The sequence below is a fragment of the Anser brachyrhynchus genome (assembly GCF_964034855.1).
Source record: "Anser brachyrhynchus genome assembly, chromosome: 1".
Classification (NCBI taxonomy): Eukaryota; Metazoa; Chordata; class Aves; order Anseriformes; family Anatidae; genus Anser; species Anser brachyrhynchus.
Genome location: NC_137694.1, coordinates 15,616,908 through 15,639,815, shown reverse-complemented (window position 1 = coordinate 15,639,815; position 22,908 = coordinate 15,616,908). Strand labels below are relative to the sequence as shown.

General features: G+C 45.0%; 1 protein-coding gene across 2 annotated transcripts; it reads left to right on the top strand.

Annotated features, from left to right (window-relative positions):
* The first annotated feature begins 5,287 nt into the window (after window positions 1-5,287).
* SLC26A3 (solute carrier family 26 member 3) lies at window positions 5,288-22,833 on the top strand. Of its 2 annotated transcripts, XM_080589977.1 has the most exons (22): window positions 5,288-5,517; window positions 8,451-8,568; window positions 8,658-8,853; window positions 9,325-9,464; window positions 9,578-9,688; window positions 9,771-9,928; window positions 10,506-10,670; window positions 11,276-11,428; window positions 11,861-11,943; window positions 13,178-13,325; window positions 13,524-13,637; window positions 13,750-13,827; window positions 14,264-14,359; window positions 15,416-15,522; window positions 16,403-16,472; window positions 16,561-16,653; window positions 18,374-18,469; window positions 19,060-19,293; window positions 20,085-20,139; window positions 20,494-20,639; window positions 21,014-21,076; window positions 21,705-22,833. In XM_080589977.1, exons 3-22 carry the CDS (start codon window positions 8,723-8,725, stop codon window positions 21,726-21,728), a joined length of 2,265 nt encoding a protein of 754 aa, XP_080446103.1. In that variant the 5' UTR covers window positions 5,288-5,517; window positions 8,451-8,568; window positions 8,658-8,722; the 3' UTR covers window positions 21,729-22,833. The 2 variants fall into 2 exon arrangements, with proteins under 2 accessions (XP_080446103.1, XP_080446102.1); XM_080589976.1 differs by lacking the exon at window positions 8,451-8,568.
* Window positions 22,834-22,908: the final 75 nt, after the last annotated feature.

The window sequence follows — 22,908 nt, the reverse complement described above, 5'->3', positions numbered from 1 at the left end:
TCTGGAGATAATGGAGTATTTTATTGCACTGCTATCTGCAAAGGTAAACCACGTAGGGAGACCTGGAGCACAAACATAAACGATAACAAGGAGCTGGTTCTGACAATGTTTGAGTATATTCAAATGTTCCTCCAGTTTCATAGAAATGTCTACTGCATATTTATTTGTTTATGTTATTTTTAAAACTACCTTTAAGGGTGTCTCAAAATGGATAAGCAACTAAATATGTGCTCTGCTGGACTTCAAAGAGGAGACTGGGAATAACATTCAGCGCTTGCTTGGGAAATACAGTGCTGGCACCTGTTTGGAGGAGTTGCCTGTCATGTTCTGTCCTCCACAGCTGCACTGCCAGGCAGCATTTGGGGCATTTGTGATTACTGTTTGGTGTTGGGTTTGCTTTCATGCCCGTTTGACTTTGCTCTTATTTTACAAAAACTGTTTGGGGTTAGTGATTGAAATTAGGTGACCATTGTGGTCTTCAAGGTTTAGTAACCTAACTGACCTCTGGGGAGACACACACTGGGATGAAGTCATGGACATGGGTTGGAGATAGAGTCATGGAAAAATGGTTCAGCAGAAGCAATGAGTGAGCAAATGGGACTTTTCTTGCCCAGCAGTGCTGGGACAGGGACTCTGACACGAGTGTCAGACCCCATCCAACCTCGCTCCTGAGCTGCAGTTGACCAAGTCCAGGGAAGACAGGAATAACTGTTCTTCCTGCCACCTGCTCCTCCATGCTGGGATGGAGACACCTCTTGTGAAACCCAGTGGGGACCGGGACTTCCCTGTCCCACCATGTCAGCGTGGTATTTGCACAATGGACTTGCACAGTCTCAGCAGCAAAGGACTGTGGTGTAAAGCCACAAGCAGAGGTGGGATATACGTAGAGATGGGATATATGTAGCTGCTGTATGCAAGTCTGAGGTGGACAGGACCCTACACAATGCCTCTCCCTAAGCCTGAAGGGATGTAGGATGTTTTTAGACTCTAATGTGGCTGAAAACCTCTTGCAGGTGGGTGTCCCACAAGCACATATTAGAGCAGCTGCCCTTGGAGCCAGCGGGCAGAGCGTGGAGAGGCACATCTGAGCCTCTTGCTCCACGATGGCACAAGCAGGGCTATCTACACCTGCACATTATTTTCAGATATCTGAACACTCATTACTCTCTGTGAACATACACTACGTGAGCACGCAGCGGTAGAGTGATAACTTCTCTGCCAAAGGAGAGGGCACATCCAGCTGTGAGGCTGCAGGTTCTCTGACTCACCCATCGTCAGCAGGAGAAGATCTGCAGGGCTCTGTAATTGTGCAGCCTCCCAATGCTGTGATTCTCAGCCCAGCCAAATCTTAAATAATGTGCTGGTATATTCAAGCAAAGTGTTAAAATATGGTTAAATGCTGAATTAACAAGTCTAATTTAGTTGATTGCCTCTGATGCAAGGGACCTCTTAAGAGATTGATCTGCTGCATGCGATCAAAAGACAGCTTCAAAGAGAAACAGCAGAACTACTTAAGCCTTAAGCAAAATATGGAAAGTTCTTCAGAGAGAAAGTAACATTAATATTGGATTAAAATGTGACTTTTGCCTTGAAGAATGGGGCCCAATTTTAATGTTGATGTAGGAGGATGACAAAATACTCCCTGCTCTGAAAAGTAACGTGCAAGATTTTGTGATTGTGCTCTTTATGGCATGAAGTCATCATATAAACACCCATCATTCACGCCAAGATTGCTGGCTTTCAGGATAGAATAACTCTTCAGTACATAATAAAAGAGAATCAAAATGCAAAAGCATTATAAAAGAAACGTGAATTAAAAACAAGAGGGATGTGACTATGGTACCAACCCTTGTACTAGAAGTTTCCAGCTCCTCTGCACGAAATGCTCCATAACAGCACTAGGTGCTCCTGCTCATTGTGTACTCTTCACAAAGGACTGATAGCTTTCTGTGACCCATGTCCTAGCAGGGTATTACCTCTTCCAGAGACACTGGCTAAAATTCAGAACCTTTTCTTCTGTAAGTCTCAATAAATGAGAGCAATCCAGAAATATCCATGTTAATGGAACTGACCTTCTCCTCCTGCCCAACCTAACTACCTTTTCCAAGCGTATAATGACTGCCTGACACTTGCTTCCTAACTAAAACGTACTCATCCTCACCCCATTTCATGCAACACCACTAAATTTGACCCAGCAGCATGGCTGATTTGATTTGTGCCTCAGGGTACTAGAAAGAGAAACTTGCTGTAGGAAACAAGGTGCAAGATAATATGAGAGGCTGGAAGTGAAATGCTTCCTTCTAGCATTAGTGTCCTGAGTCTGTGAGTAGAAACAACACCTCTGATTTCTATGAGGACCTCTCATGGTCGCCCAGTTTTGCTTTTCTTTCTTGGAGGTCCTCACAGGGAAGATTCTATTTTTCCTGGGGCTGTGGTCCCTGTCCTTTTTCTGAAACATTTCTGAGGAAGTGACACCCACCAGAGCTGCACACCCAAACCAACTACCATACTTACTGCTAATGTTTCTTTTGCCCACTGAGCTGCCCAAGTAGAACATTTTCATATCTGAGAGGGTTGGAAGAGCTTGAGTTTGGGGTGTTCTGTGTTGGAGGCAGCCCAGCAGATGGCATTGAGAGAGATGTTTTGCCTGAAGGTTTCAGGCAGAACTGGGCAGCATCGTGACCAGCTGGGCAGCAGAGGACAGGACATGGCCAGAAAGCTGCACACAAGAACAGAAGCTTTATAAAGCACATGGTAAAGGAAAACATTGGGAAACACACTCAAACTCAGCACAGGCTGATGCTGTAATGTACATTCTCAGCCACCTAATCTCCCAGTATCGATAGTGGTGTTTATTTAACACTTAGAGAAAGACATGGAGCTCTTCACAAGACAAGGAAAATGCATCTCCGTTTATGAGTCCAACAGTACTGTTTTCTTCTTTCTCTATGAAAAATAGTGTCTCTCTCCCTGTAGTTTTGAGCTGCTCAGACAATTTGTTAATGCTTTATCTCCTTCCAGCCACTCGTTCCTCCCTCCCCATCCTAACTGGAGTGGGAGGCAGCACACGTGAAGCCCTTCAGAGCTCAGCTCACCAAGCAGCTTTCAAGAGCCGTGGGTGGTTTTCAGAAAACAAGAGGAAGGTGAGGGTACTTGACACTTGGCAAGGGCTCAGGCTGTGACTCATTTTACAGTATTCAACTCTTCTTATTTCTGGGGCTGCATGAGAGACAGAGCAGTGAGAAATTTTCATTTCCTCCTCTTCTGCTCTTTCTTGGCAGAAAAGGCCACGATTTTCCAACTGGCTATGGTGTTTAGCTGGTGTTTCAGCACCCAGCATAAAACCACCAGGACTTTGCACAGCCAAATTCGTGCAATGTGGGACAGAGGCAACCCCTCTGCTGCATGACCCTTGTGCACAAAACCTCTCCTACACCATCAAGAGAAAATTGACTTCTAACATTATTGCTGCCAGAATAAAAGGACAAAGTTTTTATTCCCTTTGTCACCCCATGTAGTGAAGACCTTATTGTTTGAGTGAATTCATGGGAAGTACTCCAAGAGTAAAGCACTTACAGGTGGTCCTGATGAAGCCGAGGATAAGACTCTCAGAGCTAAGAGCCCTCCTGCACTTAAGCCTGGTCCTCAAAAAGTTGTCCCACTGTTCACATTGCAGCTTCTCGTGACATACACTGAATACAGGGACTTAAGAATACCTTGAAGACTTCAAACTGGGTTTAATGCACTTCTATGACCACATTATACCTGCACTTTGACAAGGCACGTGGTCAAAAGCTGTTTAATTATTTTATGGTTTGAGCTGTTCTGCATCTTTTCAATATTTGTTGTTTTTATGGTAAATGTCCTTTCTGTGTCAGTTTTACAAACTGCAGCAAATCCCTTAAGCCTTTCAGCAGTTATCAAAAGCTGGGGTGTGCTGTCAAAGGGAAGGCACTCTCAGGTTCAGGAAGTGACCTGGGATCTTTACTGAGTAGAAGAGCTTATGGTCTTGGTTGGAAATGTAGCTTAAACTTTCAAAAGCACCCGAGGGCCATAAAGAGCCTCAGAGAGCCCAGAGCCATGGGCTAGAGCGCAGGAAAAGAAACCCTGATTGCACAAGCAAACAGACACACACCTTGTGGGGATGGGTACTGGGGTTCTGTTCACTCCATTATTTCTTGGCTTAATCATTGACTGAAATATGTACAAACCATCTGAGAGCAGCACCTCAGGCTCCTGCTACTATGCCTCCTCCTAGACTCATGTGTCTGGCTGTCCCTCAGGAGCGCACGCAGTCTGCTCTCCCTCACACCATGCCCTCCCTCACATCATGCCCTCCCTCACCAGAACAGGGAACCTGTTCCTTCGGGGGCAGGGTCTGTGATTTCAAACCCCCAAAGACTAAGACAAGCTCTGGTTTCCAGACCAGAGGAGTTCCCTGAGGAGTTTAGCACCCTATGGCCACCTGTGTATTACAGGTATCAATGGCTGAAGTGTGCGCAGGTGTTTGTGGCATCATGACCTAAGGAAAGGGTCCCAAGGATGGTTTTTGTCAGGAAAATTTGATGCTGAGGTGTCCTCAGCACCTCAGCACTGAGGGTGTACTGATGTCCTGAGCACAGGCACCTGCTACTGGAGTTGCACAGTGAGGCATCAGAGTATTATTTCATCTGTCTGTCTCCTGAAGTGGTTTTAGGTATCTCACGGAAATGTTTACAAAGACTCGCTTTGGCCTAGGGAGGGCCCCTCAGTTCCTCTACAGGCAGTGAAGGGGAGCAGGATCCCATAGGACAATCCAACCCACCTATACCACGTTTGTGCCCCAACACTCGGCTGCACGCACAGCCTGCACCTTTCCACCGGCTGTCACGGGGTGCCGCAGCCGCCAGAGCCACCACCTCACAGCTGGCCTTTGAAAGCCCTGTCATGGCTATATTTGATACGGACCTAAGCATTCCAGAATTGCTCCTGGAAGGATGATGTTGAGTCCCTTAAAGGTGCTTGGGAGAAAGGTTCAGAGTACACGCCTTGTCCAGAGCTACCACACCCAGCAGCCCCATCTCGCCTACCACCAGGTCACGCTTTTTGAGAAATGAAGGGTGCCATACCTAGGCTCTGGTCACCGCTTCCTACTACACCCAACAGAGCCCTGGCAGATGCACAGCAGAGCATTGCAACAGACAGTCCTGATTCATCTCTATTTTCCTGCATTAATCTCTGCAGACCAATCAGGAGCAGTTTTCCAAACAAAGTTAAGCAATATCCCAGAGAACTTTAAGAAATGACTCTTATCATCCCTCCTGAGGGTAGACTCAATGGTCAAGGCCACAGTGAAATCTTCCTTTTCTTGTAAAAGTTAACTGAAGTTAGTTATTAAAATGCTGGCAGTATTTAGGGAGGTTCTGAAATGAAGGACAGCACAAGATACCTGTGCAGCCTCAGAAAATTTCAAGGTTATCTTTTCCTATATAATCTTTGTGTGGATTCTTCTGAAGAGCTTCACAGAAGACACATCAGGTACGATTTTCACTTGCCAGTCTGGATATGGGATATGGGAAGTAATGCTTATAAATGAAATGTTTCTTGTAAGATGTGAAAGGCTCCCTTATGGATTTTTTTATTTTTTTTCCAAATGTTTATATGGTAGAGAAACAGAGGTTTTGAGTGTGTATCTCACTGAAAAGTGAGACAAACCATGTTAACATTTGATTATTCTGTAAAAGTTATCACTTTTTTGTGTGAGTTCCTTAGTCAATATTTAGGATAAATTAAGTAGGAGGGAAAGTATGCTTTTGTTAATCTGTTCAATAAAGTGACATACATCAAAATGTGTATTACCAATGGTTCACATATGTGGAGATTAGCAGGGGAGTTGGAGCCTTTTAGGTGTGAGAGATTGGTCACCTTCCCACAAGAAGTCCAAGGACTTAATGATGGGAGCGTACTAGGAAGACAATGGGACTCACTGGAGTACAGACATCTCCATCAGGGGATTTGCAGAGGATCTTAGCCTCCACTATACTGGTACTTTACACAATATCCCCGTTTTCCCTAAAACACCTAAAACAAGTAATGGTGCAGACAGCCCCAAAACTGCCCATGCAAAGGGGATCCTATATTTCTAAATATAGATGTGAAGAAAATGAGAATGGGAAAGAAGAAAGCAATACTGACCGAAGTTATGTTATAGCTGTTGGCAGAGCCCATGGAAAAGGGAACAAGATGAGAAAAGCTCGAGAGCAACTAGTAGCAATGGTCATATAGCTGTGGTAGGGTGGTGATCCATAAGGTCTCGTCTACCCTGCCAGGAAACAGGCTGAAGGCACCTTCTTCTGTACTTCAGGCACTCAGTCTTGCTGGTTTAAACTTAAGTTGGATAATGCCACATGGCACCATGGTCTTTGAAGCAGACCCACACTTCACACATCATTCAGCTTGATGAAACCCTCGGGGTGAGGGTCCAGGGCTCCTTCTGCAGTGCTAAGCAACCCATCAAAGCCAGGCTGTAAAATGGGGTTTCTATCAGGAAAGACAAAAAAAAAGAAAAAAAAAAAAAAGACATGCAAAATACTTATGCTTTCAACAAGACAAGCACTGATAAACCAAAGAAGATTTGGAGAGTTCTGAAGAGGCATATTGTACGTTCCCTGAGATGGGGGCATTAAATTTGGTCTGAGGAAAGGATCAAGGCTGGGCGAGGCACAGGGGAGACAACTGAAGCATTCACAAAAGCTACAACAGCTGCAGAACTGGGGAAAATTTGAAATGAAAGAGTAACCCACATGCTTCTTTTATTTGTATGGCTTATGACCATTTCAAAGGGTATAAATAGTACATCTTATGCCCTACAAAGTAATGAGCAAAACTATTCAGCAGGGCTTTTGACAATATTCCTCTCTGTGATGTGAAGTGTAAAGGACTGATACTCAGAGTAAGAAACAGCAGTTCTAAAGTCTTTGACAGATGAAACTTCTTCTTGAAATTCTATGTACAACAAGACTTACAAGAGAAAGAACAAAATCAACCAAGTTTTTCACTTCAATTTCATCAGCACTGGATTTTGGCACCAAACAGAGGGAGGGACGGTAACGTGCAACTATAGGATTGGAGTGTGATTTCTCTGGCTGATTTTAACACTTTGCATTGAGGTCTTGAACAAGCTTTGACTTTGAATATTAGCCTCATAGAATAATGACTTGCTTGTGTTTGGAAAATATTACAGATCTATTTTTTTATGTTAAAACAGATGGTAAAATATTTAAACCATTGCCTAAATAGTGAATCTTCTATGGCAAAATAATATAGCCACAAAAAAAAAAAAAAACATATCTAAGAGGTTCATCTGTCGTTATTTGGACTTCTTTACATCCACGAATTTCCCCAGAATAAACTAAGAGAAAGCTAAAAGTGAAATTATTTGAAGTAGGTCAATAACACCCTGAGCTATAGCAAAGCAGTGAGTTTCAGGATGGGATTTACATTTTAATGCAAAAATTGTTACAGATAAACAGCTTTCTGTCTGTTCATGACAATGCAAAGCACTTTGTGCCCCTTGAAAATATGTTCTGTGACGTCTCCAAATGTTTCGTACACACAAGTGGAAATTAGAAATGCACGTGGGGTGTTTCAGTGCAAGTCAGCCGTTAGACGTGGGTGAGGAACTATCGCTGGTCAGGCATTTCATACGAGACCAGCAAGCACCAAGGCACAAGGAGCATGTAGGCTAGGGGAGAGAAAACAAAGAGAAATGATATATTGTCAGGGTATTGAGGCTCCCAAGAGCAAGTCCCACTGTTGCTGTCTAGGACTAGTACTATATTAAATATTTAATGGTGACTACACTAGAAATAAATGTTGTTAGGTGGCTTTAACATAGGAAGAATGCGAAGCACCGAGAGAAACATAACTGAGCACAGTGGGCAGCACAGCAACGGAGTCAAGGAGTTGCCAAAAAATACCCCGTAGTACGAATACAATGAATCTTAAATCTGTGCAATGCGGGCTTCAGGGGTCATTTCTGGAGTGACTGAGGAAAGCCTCTGTTCAGCACAAACTTGACAATGTGGGGTGGGACAAGACAGAAAGCAATATTTAGGTCAGACATTGCAACAGTTGTTTGTGAGCATGAAACGTGTTTTTACTGCTGAGTCCCCAGCACTCAGACACAAGCCGAAAGATTGAACCCTGTCTCCAAGTCCAGGAGGGAACGGCTGAGCCCTGCCTTGGCTCTGCCTTTTCCCTGTGCATTTGCGGTGGCTTTCAGCTCCCAGCCTTCCTGTCTAGGGTCAGTGCTTCTTCACTGTGCCACAGAGACAAAATGTTTGGGATCTGCTTGTTCGTTCCTTAAGAGATTAGTCCCCTTGAGAGAGATAGTTATCAATTGTAGACAGCCGACTCACAGATAAATTAACTCAAAATCCATCTTGTCCACTTTTTGGCTGCATCTTTAGAAAGAAATGCTTCATGCTCCAGTGAAACACTGCCCTGCAGTGGGAGGAGAAGGGCAGGAGATCACCTTGGCCAAATGAAGCGGGTGTTTCTCAGCCATCTGTCTTTTGATCTTCAAAGGTGGTAACGCTCAGTTTGGAGCTCACTCATATATTCTGTGGCTACTCGCCCCACAGTACATAAGGAGCTAATTTTGTACTTCATTCCAGGTTTTTAATTGACTAACGACAAAGAGAGGCACACAACAGTCCCCATCCTCGCCTTTTCAGGAGAAATGGTTGAACCTGTAGGCAACCATTATATCGTAGCCAGACCAGTGTACTCGGAGAACTCGTTTGATGAAGAGCATGAGAAATTGCACAGATACCATAAAAACTTTTGGGATAACCTGAAACTGTATTTTCGGTAAGAAGGTTTCTTTCTTTAATATGGATCTAAGAAACAACCTGGACTGCAGCTCTCAGATAGTATTAAGTCCATTCTGACAACTTGCACTTCAGATTCCAACAAAGCTAATGAAAACTGATTTACCACATGCACAGTCAGAATTTTTAGCTGCTATTACCTTTAAAGGTCTTCCTACAATTGTATCCCAGGCAGCTTGTCTTTTCCTGGGCACTTGGCAGCATAGACTCACCATGTCGCTGTTGGAGGGGACCTCTGGAGGTCACCACATCCAGCCCCTTGCTGGAAGCACGGCTGACTGTGCAGGTTGCTCAGGGCCGAGTCTGGCAAGACTTTGACCTCTGGCAAGCCGAACCTCAATCCTACCCCTGTCATTCCCCTCCAAAGATAGGGAGCACATCCTGGTGTGCAGAGATTCAGATTCAGCTGGGACGCTCACCCAGAGACCTATGTCCTCTTGTGTCTTTACAGTTGCTCCCGGCAAAAGGTCAAAAAAATTGCCTTGGGTTTGTTTCCCATTGTCTCGTGGCTGCCAGCGTACCGCTTTAGGGAGTGGATCCTCAGCGATATCATCTCCGGCATCAACACGGGGCTGGTGTCCGTGCTGCAAGGTAACAGCTCTGGGGAACCTCTGCTCTAACACAGCTGGCTGGTTCGGGTGGAAGGAGGCCGCTGGCTCCAGCCTGCCACACACACCTCCCCACCCCGCTGTCTGTCCTTACAGGTCTTGCGTTCGCCTTGCTGGTGAATGTCCCCCCTGGTTATGGACTCTACGCGGCATTCTTCCCAACCCTGGTCTATTTTATCTTTGGCACATCCCGGCACATCTCAGTGGGTAAGTTCAGGCACACTGACCGCCCTCATCGCCGATGAACTTGCAGTCTGCCTTTCGGGTCTAATGCATGCCTCGTGCGCAGGTCCCTTCCCCGTCCTGAGCCTGATGGTAGGAGGAGTTGTCGTCAGGCTGGTCCCCGATAGCAGTACTGGAAATGGCACTTCCACCAACATGTCAATTATAAATGAAGAGCGCGTGATGGTAGCTGCATCTGTAACCTTCCTTTCTGGGATCTTTCAGGTCGGTAAATATATGTGTGTCTGCCCGCATGCGTGTATATGCACTTCTGTGAATAGATGGCTGGTGACTGGCCTTCCTCTCTGCTTTCTACCAGAGGAGTCACAAAAATAATTCTCTTCCCCTTCCCATGTAACTTACCTTGGCGTACTGATGAGGAGATGTCTGTCTGCCTCTCATTGCCACGCACTGATTCATGTTGGAAAATCACCGGTTCTGCCCAGACCTAAAACTTCTAAAATTCCTTCCTTCCTAATATATTTATATGTTCGTACTTCATGAAGCACAGGTACCATATAAAAATACAACTACTGAAAACCCTAAGACTAAAGAAGGTTTATTTTGCTATAAAATAAAAAGAATAGGTTTTAACTGCTGTAGCAATTGCTCTTATAAGTCATATGCCCCTTGTTGCTAAGTATCAGCTTTTATTGCCAGTCTGGTGACAGTATTTTCCTCAGTCCCTGGATGTACAGGATTAGGTGAAAATCTGTTTCCTTTAAATATGGTTCTCTTTGTTGCAGAGGTTGCTTAAAAGCGCAAGTGAATCACACTAATGCATGGTCATTTTGCATTTCAGTTGCTTCTGGGAATTCTGCAGTTTGGATTCATCGTCATTTATTTATCACACTCATTAATCAGTGGTTTCACGACTGCTGCAGCCATCCATGTTGTGGTGTCCCAGCTGAAGTTCATGCTTCAGCTGTCTGTCCCCGGATTTAATAAACCATTTGGCATCATCTATGTAAGTGCTAGCAGTTCAGCATTTGTTAATGTTATGGAAACCTGTGGTGTATGCCTGACTGTGTGCCACAAGGCAGCAGTAACATACCTGAGCGAACAAAGAGCCAAGCAGGAGGAAACACAAGAGAAAAATATAAAAGATGTCTTATCAGTATATGACAGATCTTTAAATTTCTCACCAGATACCAAATCACACCCTGTTGGGCTAGTTAGATAGTGTTTTCTATTGTATGTTAGCATATTTTAATTTTGTGTTCAACTTTGACTCAAACATTTAATTAGTCCTTTTTAGATCGATATTTTATGTATCTAATGTGCGTATGACTCCTTGAGGGCTGTTGGATGAGAAAGGAGGTAGAAGAGGGGACAGCCCAGAAGGAGAGGGATGAGAGACATTGCAAGGGCCCTTTCATGGATGCTTTCATGGTTTGGAGGTGCATGTGTGCATTCACTGGGGGCTTGCAACCCCCATGGTACACCAGAAATAAATCCCGACCTTACAGTCCTTAGGCTGGTTTAGGTACAGGCATTTCTGGAAAGGATAAAGCTGCTGTGTAAAGACACTATTGCTTGAAAAGCACACCACATTTCTTATTGATTTTGCAGACTCTGGAGAGTGTGTTCAGCCAGATCACAGACACAAACATCGCCGACCTCATCACCTCCCTTCTTGTCCTGCTGATCGTGTTTGCGGTGAAAGAGTTGAACGACCGCTACAAAGCGAAGTTACCAACTCCCATCCCCATTGAGCTGATTGTGGTAATGGTCACCCCTCTTCGATTTCATGATCACTCCATCACTACAGCAACATGGGGAGCAGCCCTTTAGCTGGCTAGCTTTGTTCACCAGCAGCAGAGGGAACAAACCGCCCCGAGCTGCAGCGGGGTGGGGGAAACCTCGACAGGGCGGCTCCCTCCCCACCTGTTTTCTGTTAGTTTTCTATTTTCTATCAGTTTTCTATTAGTGAGATACTCTGACGTATTCTCTGTGGGGTTTATGAATGTAAAACCATGCCTATAAAGTTATTCAGGAATCACATATGAACATGAAATGGATGTGCAGGCTTGGGGCACTATCCTGCTTCTGGTGATGAGGCTGAAGCATGTCTGGGAGAGGGAAGAAAATGTTTCTTAATGGTTTCTCCATACGCTTATTTGAATGTTCCTAATGGAAGTGGGTTTTATGTTTCAGACAGTCTTAGCGGCACTGATTTCCTATTTTGTCAACTTTGAAGAAAGATTTAATGTAGCTGTTGTTGGAAAACTAGAAGAAGGGTAAGTGATTTGTTTCCAATTTACCAATGGAGAAAAATGTTCTCTCTATTTTGTCGGGGCTAAATCGGTTTGGCTCTATTTTATGATCAAAATCACTTCATCTTCTTTCAGCAGGTAAATAAACAGTTTGCTCTCAACAATATTAGGACCCATTCTGAATAGATAAAAGTTACTTACTATAGCACATCTATGCAACAAAGAATGATTTTTCTTTCCTGAAACTGTGGCATGCATGAAATAATCTCATGCTTCGTTTCCCAAGCTGCTGAGCAGGATTTTGCTATATGCCCCTTTTACTGAGCTACACACGCCTGAACCCCTGCATTTCCCCCTAAGTATGCCCATGATTCAGCAGCCACTGCCAGCCCTGGGAGGCCACCACGACACCACGCAGATCTCCTGCTGGTCCCCTGTCCCCTGTGACCAGTCACGAGCTTTCCCCCTGCAGCATTATCCTCACAAGGCCTCGATGTACTCTCCTCCGGGAGTATATCCACATATAGATTATGTATCCATTTGTAGAGTATATCCAGTATATAGAATATATCCAGGTATGCCAGAATTTTGGCATAAAGACCTAATAAATGTGCATTAAGTTTAAAGGAGGGAGGAAGACATTTACTAGGACATCAAACTGCAGCAATTTACTCACCAGGGCACTCAGCACTTATAGCCTCAAGGGTGTTAGTAGATGAAGTTTGCAGAGGAACAGCTAATTCTGCTCAAGAGTCTCCATTCTTCAGATATCAGTTCACTGGAAAAAGAAAAAAAAAAATAGCAGAGAGGAATTCCCCCCAGGATCTGCAGAAGACCCTGAGCAAAGGAGTAGGACATGGCAAAGCTAAAGCATCTAGCAGAGAGACTAACCTGACTCAGTAAATGTTTGTTTAGCTGTGTAAAGTGCTTCAGTGAATCACACAGGGATTTTTTAAATCCATGCGTAATTAGAAGGCAGAGCCATGCATGCACTTCAGCCAAGATAAGCTGTGACTGGTCCTGGCCAAGTAAACGGTAACCCACCGAGACACCACTTGAGATGAGTGCAGATAAAGAGAGTTCCTGTCCCAGTCAAGGGTCCCCCAGAGTTTTGTAAGGTTCAGATCTGCAATTATGTGTCTCACCTCTCCAGGGCACCCAGCTAAAACTGTATGAGCTGGACTGCTGCCTTGCTCACTTGCTTGGCAAATTGTCTCCCCAGGTACATCCTTAAAGAGCAGAGATTTTTGTCTTCCAGATTTCAAGCTCCTGTTGCACCTGATGTAGGCATCCTCCAGAAGTGTATCGGTGACGGCATTTCCATTGCAATCGTTGGGTTTGCAGTAGCCTTCTCCGTGGCTAAAGTGTATTCCATCAAGCACGACTACCCAATAGATGGCAACCAGGTAGGTCAATGACACAGAGGTCAGTACTGTGCATTTGTCAGTGGGAAATAAGTCATTTTAGGAATGCTTTTCTTGTGGGAAATAAGTCATTTTAGGAATGCTTTTCTTGTGGGAAATAAGTCATTTTAGGAATGCTTTTCTTGCGACTAACCATCATGAACTAGTTTTTAAGAACAGTCTTTTTGGTTTTTATTCCAGGAACTAATTGCTTTTGGGCTGGGTAATATAGTTGGTGGATCATTCAAAGGATTTGCCTCCAGTACAGCTTTGTCAAGATCAGGTGTGCAGGAGAGCACAGGAGGCAAAACACAGGTACAGAATACAAAGGGGAATGATGGCTTTTAATGTGAGAAAGGTCTCTTCTTCACTGCTGACCCTAATGCCTTTGGGCACTTATTCATGGTGGGATTGTTGCCTCTTGCAGATTGCTGGTATTATCTCAGCATTCATCGTCTTGATTGTCATCTTGGCCATTGGATTTCTCCTGGCACCATTACAGAAGGTATTTTCTTGATTTACTTCATGCTCTCTCCTGCTTGCCAAACCTAGGAGGCTCTAGGAGGCACTGGGAATGTTCACAGAATTCAGTGGGAGCCAAACAGGGTTTTGCAAAACTAGATTCTTTCTCCCAGATTATAACAGGCAGAACCACTACATGTGGTCAAAGGGAATGCAGGTGCCCACACACCAGACATCAGAGCACCAGCTTTTAGGTGCCAAAAGTGGGATTTGCAGCCCCAAGTCAGGCACCTGCGCTGCACCACAGCTAGGGAGATTCCAGCGTGATGGAGGGGGCATCCCGACTCGCAGCAGGGACACAGGGAGGATACTGGGAGGAGCTGCCTTTTGTCCCTATTTGTATAACAATTTAAGTCTAAATGTTCAATATATGCTTTGCAAGCTTTAAAATTCAGTATGCGTTTTGCTCTTCTTAACAGTCAGTCCTTGCAGCTTTGGCTCTGGGCAACTTGAAAGGAATGCTCATGCAGTTCAAGGAAGTGGGCGTCCTGTGGAGAAAGGACAAATATGACTGTGTAAGTTGAGTCCCACAAGCAGTCGGGAATGAAGCACTATGGAAAAGTCACCTATTATGCAAATGCTCTTAAAGGTCATCTTTATTTTTATAGCTGCCTTACTTCCCTACATGGAAAGGACAACAATAGCATGCCTTTTTTAATCTTGTACCCCTTGCTCATGTTTTTTCATTGTGTCCCAGCTATCCTGAGTCAATTCTGTCTGCTCACCTCTCTTGGGGACATCCATTTTCAACCATGTCATCAAAATACAGTTCCTTATATAAAGTCAAACACAGAAGGAAGTTACCAAAAAAAAAAGTCTAAATACATGCTGCATTGGCTACTGGAACATTTTCTCCTTTTTATAAACTCATGTAGCACAGCACATGGAAGGTAATCAGCAAAAAGCAAGTGCAGACCATGGCTGGAAGTATTTACTCCCAACAGTAAAGCTGGTGGCTGCAGGACAGGGCCTCTTACCTCTCAGAAGATGAAGTCTCTTGCCTTTCTCACCTGTCAGTTCCTTGTGTTTCTGAATCATTCCAGACCTCAGATTTCTGAGCTGCAAAACAGCCATTTTCCACATGAAAATGTACTTTGAGATCTGTGGTTAAAAATACTCATTATTATCCAGTAATTTGTGTTTATCAGTCAAGTACTTTCACGGCAGCTAAATTTGCCTGTCTTGATGTCCAAAGCATATTTACAACTCTCAGCTTCGCCAGGACACTAATTTACTTGTAACCTTGCACTTCTGTTGGATTTGTATGGAGCATTTGGTGAACCACCTATGGAAGATTCACACTTTTATTATTCCGATCCTTCAAATGTGTTGTACAGAAACTGTTTTCTCTAGAATGACATCCTGGTGCTTGTTGGTGAGTGCAGCCCTATTTTACAAGATAAGCAGCTATGACAGATGAAATCACTTAAAAAAAATAATAACAACAATAATAAATGGACATCCTGTACCAGACCAGAGAAAGCAGTTCAGATGTTGCGGCTCTCACTCGGGGCTCATGATCCAGGTCCTCATCACACTCATAACCGCTGATGTCCTTCTGCTCCCTGCAGGTGATCTGGGTGGTGACTTTCTTAGCCGCCGTTTTCCTTGGCCTGGATATTGGGCTGGCAACTGCCGTGGCGTTCGAGCTGCTGACCGTGGTGATCCGCTCCCAGATGTGAGTGCTTGGACGCAGTGATAAGACGTCTCAGGGTCTCCTGTTACAAATTAACTCCCCCTGTGCAGAGAGAACCAGCAACTATGTTGGGCAAACCAGTCGTGCAGAAATCCCTGAATGCTGGATCCTGCTTCAGGCCCTTTGCTTGTCTGTGGAGCATGGGACCAGCACTGACAGGCAGTGCTGAGCTCTTGGCGAGGCGGAGCGATGGTGGGGGCTCACCAGCCAGCTCTTGCGTGTCTGAAAAATAACATTTCCATCTTTACTGCTGCTGCAAATTGCAGTGGAAACCCGCACTGAGGTGCCCAAAAGCATTTGGCCAGTGGTGTTTGTGAGGAAGGAAATGCTTATAGCTCTATGCATGCAGAACAACACCGAAAATAGGCTAAACCTGCAAGAAAAAAAAGGAATATCAACACTGGCAACTTCATTGTGACTGTACATACCATTACAGGCCAGACAGGGGGCTGCCTTACAGGGGTGAGCACATGCAGGGACAGAGGCACCCTGTGTGAGCAGCCCAGCAGGTCAAGAGGATGCGGGTCTTATTCTGGCCAGGAGCCATGCGGATGGCTGCTCACTAGCGTGAAGTTCAGACCGGACAGCAATAGGACTGCCTCCTGTCAGCATCCTCCCATCTGAATGAAACCTTTCAGCCATTTCCCTGCTCACCCAGCACAGCTCCATGCTTGGCTGGATTCCAGCGGGGTGGCCGGAGCTGCAGCTGTGCCCAGGGCATGACCACCACAGGCAGGGGCCGAGCTTTGCAAAGGAGGTTTTCACCCTCTGAGAACCGCACAGCAAACTGAGAGCAACCCCAGCTGCCCCTTCCACCAGGTTTCAACATGGGGTACAAATAACCACGTGTGTTTTTTTGCAGCCCGAGCTGCACTGTTTTGGCCAACGTTGGAAGAAGTAACATCTACAGGAACAGGAAGGATTACACTGATGTAAGCAACCTCATGCTTCTTTTATTACCTGCTGCATTTGTGTTTCTGTATCAGACGTTGGTACTGATACCTTTGCTTTGTGTTGCAGATCTATGAGCCAGAGGGAGTGAAGATTTTCAGATGCTCGTCTCCTATCTTCTTTGCTAATATTGAATTCTTCAAAGAGAAACTCATCACTGCTGTAAGTGTCTGGGGCCGTCAGTTTGAACAAACGAATTATGTGACACATTAAGGCTGAATACAATTTCCCCATAACTATGCAGTCTGTTCATAGTTCAGAGATGATTTTCATGAATTATTCACGACTGTATTCCCATGTGTACATACATACCTCTGGGAAAGAGAACAATCTGATTTGTGCTGAACTTTTACCATAGCGATGTACGTACATGCTTTTAAGTCCTTTAGAAAATCTGCTGGGAACACAGAGAATATAAAGGGCATTATTTTATTTATATTATTTACGCCCAATAAATGCTAGTTTACTCACCTTGCCCTAAAGAACTTAATCGCAGCAAACAGAAGAAAAGCTGAATGAAATTGCCCCGTCTTCCTGCAACCAGCACGAGATGCTGAGCCCTGCCCGTGCCAGCAATGCCCACCAGCCCCAGGCTGCCCGAGCCCATCTTGCACCCGCAGCCGCCCCTGCCTGCTGCGTCTGCGGGGAACAGATAGGCAGTGGCTATGCTGAGCAGTGGCAATGAGTGCCTTGTTCACCACATGTGGGACTGAAATTGACACGTGGACGAGGAAATCTGGCACGTTCGGGTCTCCATGTGCTTGGCTTTCATGTCAGAAAAGTCTGAAGGATTTTTTTTTTTCTGAGGGTTGTGAAGTCCCACACCTCTCTCTCCTTCTTCTTCTTTTCAAACAAATACGGGCACTTCTAAAACCTCTCTCCTCCAGCCACAAGCTCGATGAGTCTGAAGTCTTGCAGAAATGTAGTATTTTTGTAACCCTTATTAATCTGACATACCTGCTCTTCTAATTTTGTTAAAGAAGATCAAAAGATCAAATGATTAACTTTTTCTTCAAGGAAACAAAATGATGTGTACAAGATCCACACTGCTGTCAGGTGGCACAGAGCACATATAAAACCTGTGAGCTCGATAGCCTGGGTGGCCATCTTATAACACAGATGAGTAAGACAACCTCAGGGCTAGCCAGGAATTTACCAGCTTGCTGGAGCTGCTGGCCTGTGCCACAGGATTGTTATCTTTTATTGCAACCCATGCCAGTGTAGATGTCTTCCCAACTGGAAAAAATGATTTGTTTAATTGGTGAACAGTGGTAGGTAGCATCGAGTCCAAACCATGCTCATCATGACTGTAAAGAAGAGCTGCACGAGATGCTGTGTCCTTCCGCTGGGGTTTTGCCCTGGGAGATGCCAACTGGCAGGAGCAAGGCACTGAAGGCACCAGTCAGGGACAGACCCTGGCCTGAGCCTCTTCCCAGCCACACCAGTGTGACCCCACTGGGGAGCACCCTCGTGTGGATGGGGACACGGTGGCACCAGCTACTCCTGGCAGGGCGAGGAGACACCAGCCTGGGCGCTTCATCTGGAATGACTGAGGAAGGCAGGGGGAGACCCTGACAAGCAGCTGCACCAAAGGCAGCTGGTTTTTGGAGAAAAGCAGCTCAAAAAGACATTACTAAGATGTTTAAAGGTAGTAAAGTTCAAAGGTAGTAAAGAAATATAAAACAATACCTTTCCTAAAAAAGCTCTATGCCTGAGATTTAAGGCTTCATAATTAATTCAGCTAAGGATATTTGCTCATTTATTTTTACTTGTGTCATTACTCAAGAGTTTATGGGTGTTTTCTAGCCTCACCATCATGATTATTTGATATGTTACTGGAATTTTGGGCTAAACCTAAAGAATTAAAGTGATGTTTCTGCAGGTTGGCTTCAACCCACTTAGAGTCCTGAGGAAACGCAATAAGGCTCTGCGGAAGATCAGAAAGATGCTGAAGAAAGGAGAGCTTCAAGTGACACCTGTACGTAAGTCAACTCCACCTGATGCAGACAGGGTGGGCAAAAAGGAGGCAAGACCCAGGGGATTAAGCAACCGGCTCCCTGGCTTGAAGTGCAGAGGAGCACTCACAGCCTCCCATCCTAATTAGCTATGCTATTCCCCAGTCACAGCCTCCTGTCCTAATTAGACACTCTGTTCTGCAAGTCACTACCTCATGACATAAACACACTTCAAAAATAAGATTATAAATGGCTCTCACAGTCACAAATCCTGCATGCTTTTTGTTGGCTTGTTCCAAATCTACTGAATCAAAGTGTATCTGATCATTGACTTCATGGAACAATAAATTCTTGTGGAAAATAAAAGACAATCATTAACGGATTATGATGACGATTAAATGATTGGTTAGAGGAAAGCCTACATTTCCACACTCCCCCAGATGAGGGAGAGGCAGAACTTTTTCTGGTGTAAAGTGCAGGTGGGTCCTGCTCCATCACATGGGCTCATAAGCTTCGCGTTGCCACCACACTCGCCCTTGCTTAAGACACGCTCCCAACCAGGCTGGGTCTCAGACAGGAGCATTAACTGTGGTACTTTTCTCTGCCAATGCAGAAAGGCTTGATTTGCATGGCTAACCAAACGCACGAGTCCGATGAAGAGTTAGACAACAACAGGATAGAGGAGCTGGACCAGCCCACCAACATGACAGACCTGCCCATTCGGATCAACTGGGGCTCCGACCTGCCCCCCGGCATCACCGTGCCCCAGGTCAACATCCACAGCATTGTGCTGGATTTCTCAGCAGTGTCCTTCCTTGATTTTTCTGCCATGAGAGTCCTCCAAAAGGTAATTCTAATTCCCAAGACAAACAGCAATCTTACAAAAGAAAAACATATAAATGTGGTCGTGTGCTTCATAGAGGTATTTCTGTATGGACTGGAAAGTCAGTGACAACCTTTGAGTTTAAGTGAGTTGGAATCTACATCTTCCATAGAAACTGATTAAATAATTAACCTAAATTTTCTTGGAATTAGAGTGTTGGTTCTGGCACCCTTTCTTCAGCTAGTAAGGTTTTAGGAAACTTTACAGAAAGGCACCGATGAAATATGACTTTAAACATAGGGTCAGGAGTTGGAGCGCCAGAGTTTCATTTGTGCTCCTGCTCTCGCTTTCCAAGGCAACCTTGAGCAGGGCAATAAGGACAACATTTTCCAACAGCAATAGCTAAAGTTAACTATCTAGATCCACATTAGCTGGGTAAATCTATTTCCATAGGAACTAAATGTGTACATGCAATAGGAACAGGAGTTCTGCTCAAATCCCTAGTTAGAAAAGTCTCCCCAGAAGCTTTTGGAGTATCAGTTTCGTCATGTGTGAAGTAGGTACAATAAAGCCATGCAGTTTATGAGAGATCATCTTTTTCACTGTGGGTGGAACGTACTAAATACTGCCCCTCCCCAAAAGGACCAGTCCTCCCTGTCCTCTGCCACTGAAGAGACTGTTCTGCCTCCAGGTGCAAAGCTCTTTGCCATTATTCAAATACAATCAATACCTTAAATTGCTCTAGCTAATTGCTGTAATGGCTGCTATCAGCAAAGGTATCACTATCTAAATGGTGCCTGTTTGCTGTTTAACAGACTTTGAAAGAATTTATCCGGATCGACATCGACATTTACATTGCAGGGGCACATGGTGAGTACCTTTGTTTCCCTCTGCCTCTCCATGGATGCCCCAGTCCCAAAAATTATTCCAGTTCCCAGTTTTATTTCCCAGAACTGGATAACAACAGCTCCATCTCCATGCTGCCCCTATCTCGGGCAGCCTGTGTTAAATGAGAGCCAGGCCCCTGTTCCCTCCTGCCCGGCATCAAGCATGGCAGTGCCGATGGGGTTGGTGTCCCACCCTCTCCAAGTCAGTGATGTCTGCTCTAATAAATAAAGCTGTGCACTTTGCCAGATAGCCCCGTGTTCACTCGTGCAAAGGATGCGCTATTATTTCTTCATTTTCAAGGCCTGCAGGTGACTTTTACACTTTGTTCCCCTGCAGAGGGCTTCCTGGAGAAACTGGAGAGGTGTGCATTTTTTGATGAGGAGATTAAGCCGTCCATGTTTTTCCTCTCCATTCATGATGCAGTTTTACACATCTTGTTGAAGAAGGATATAGCCAGCTCCCCCAAATTAAAGCTCACTGAGGTAACACTACAGTTTTCCTTTTACTATTTTTGTCCCTTTACATTGCCCACAAACACCCAACTCTGTGCAGTGCTCTGCCTATCCAGCCATAGGCCCAATACCATGTCTGTATTCAAAACGTTAATAATAAAAATTCTGCTGGTCTCTGATAAACTGAGAGTGAGCGTGGCTCTTGGTGCAGGTGCTAGCAAGCCACCAGTGGGAGCAGTAATTCCCACCAGAGACTGGCCTGGCCTTGAACTTCTCTTGAAGCCACCTCCTTGGGAAAAGGGGTCACACACATGGTGGGGCTGGCAGGGCACAGCTCCTCCCTGAGAGCATGAAAAAAGGAAACAATCCATTTCCTGACCCCAGATTTCATGTGTTCATTGCAGAAGGGGACCAACAAAGACTGTATCATCAATACCAGCAATGGGCTACGCAGCCGGGAGAACAGGGTAAGCCTCCAGTAGTGTCACTCTAACCCCAGTTCTGTAGGTGATGCAGTCACCAAAAGCTGCTCACAGGAACCGCTAGGTTAGATCACAAACTTCATCACTAAGCTCGTGTCAGCCCCGTGCAGAAAGCACTCAGTTTATTATTGGGATTTGACTTAGGGCAAAGCGTTGCAGGAGTAAGAAAGGCAGGGCTCTGCCCACAGGAGGCGTCCCTGCCTTGCCTTGCCCATTGATGGCCTGCAGAGGGAAGATGGGCAAAGGCCATCGCCACTGGTCTACTCACCCCTCCACCATGGTTCTCCTTCAAGAAGCTCACAGGCCTCTGGTGGAGCGCCCATGTGGCAGGGACTTCATCGTTAGCGCCATTTATCTGCACGTCACAGACAAAAGGGGAGTCTGGAGGCAGGGATAGGAGAGGGACACAGCCTTTTGTCACTGACCTGTGACAAAGAAGAGAGCGGTGTCCAGAACACAGCAGCCCCCTAAGGAGAAGATGGTAAAGATGTTAAACAGCAGCCTTCCCACACAAATGCTTTAGAGTAGCAAGCTCTTATGTCACTCACCAGAGAGTACCTTCCCCAGATATTCCTTCCATAGGTGACATTTGTTTCCATTTCTTTTCCTACAGAATCCAACAGAAACAAAATTTTAGATTTGATTTTTATAAGTAGAATATCCTCCAGCAGCACAGCATCACTTGCAGAAGATGAATACAGATGCAGCGATGAGCATAACGACTGATGGACGCTTTCATATACCCTAAGAAGGATTTACTTCACATGACTACGGTCCAAGTCTTGGAATGGGCTTGTTAGTCTTTATGTGTCTCTGTAAATATAGAGCTGTATTTATGTACATACGTGGAGGCTATAATCACCTGGATTTTCTTATTTCATACCCTGCTGACAACCTACCCACGCAGCTGAAGAAGCAAGTAATGTTAGCCCTATTTGCATATACTTGTACATACATCTATGTTATTCTGACAGTTTGTAGGCAGCTTGTACAGTTACTAGAGAATATATAAATATTTGAAATCTTGTAATTTATAACAGTCTAATAGTTGGGAGAGAGATTTTATCTTCAGCTTGTATATAACTTGTATATAGTTTTCATTGTGGTTTACAAGATACCTAGTAGATTGAGTTATTAAACTTATTTTCAGCTCACTACTATGTGCACAGTACACATGCTGACTAATGTATCTACTGTGAAACATGAAAACAGCTCAGTAAAGATACACAGCATTTTCAGATCCAAACACGATTTATTGATTCAGTTTGGGATGCTATTAAATGCACAAGACAGGATAGACTTACAGTGAACTAGAAAAGGATGATTTTGGTAACCCTCCATCGCTTGCCGCATTTGTCAACACACCAGCGAGGTAGCTCGTCATCAGTCTGATTTCCTGCTGAAACACAAAAATTGACAGCAATTGAAAACTGAAAAAGAGTTCTCTAATTCAGTTTTGTTTGGGTCCATTTGCACACCAAGAAGAGCTGCAGTGAATCCCCCTGTGAATCAGTCTTCCTTGTTAAATGCATCCCAACTACCTCACTTCTGCTGACAGCAGCAAAGAGCTCGAGGTGATACAGATGCTAAGAAATTGCAGCCGGGAATCTAGGCAGGGAGCACGGCAGCCTTCTCGTGGAAGGGTTTTCGCCTTCGTGTTGGCGTGACAGGCAGCCCCGTTACGCGTGTGCCCCAGCAAGCAGGCACACACACTGACCCCAAATCTCAGCTTGGGAGGAGCTGTGGGTATGGAGCTGCCAGGTAGGTAGGATGAATTTCCCACCTCTCTTGGGCAGGTGCTCAAAGGGCTTCAAGTG

Excerpts from the sequence above, each read along its gene's own strand:
- SLC26A3 (XM_080589976.1), top strand. The coding sequence starts at position 8,723 with ATGGTTGAACCTGTAGGCAACCATTATATCGTAGCCAGACCAGTGTAC. Across the intron at positions 10,671-11,275 it reads AACCATTTGGCATCATCTAT|ACTCTGGAGAGTGTGTTCAG; the intron begins GTAAGTGCTAGC and ends TTGATTTTGCAG. Across the intron at positions 13,326-13,523 it reads ACCCAATAGATGGCAACCAG|GAACTAATTGCTTTTGGGCT; the intron begins GTAGGTCAATGA and ends TTTTTATTCCAG.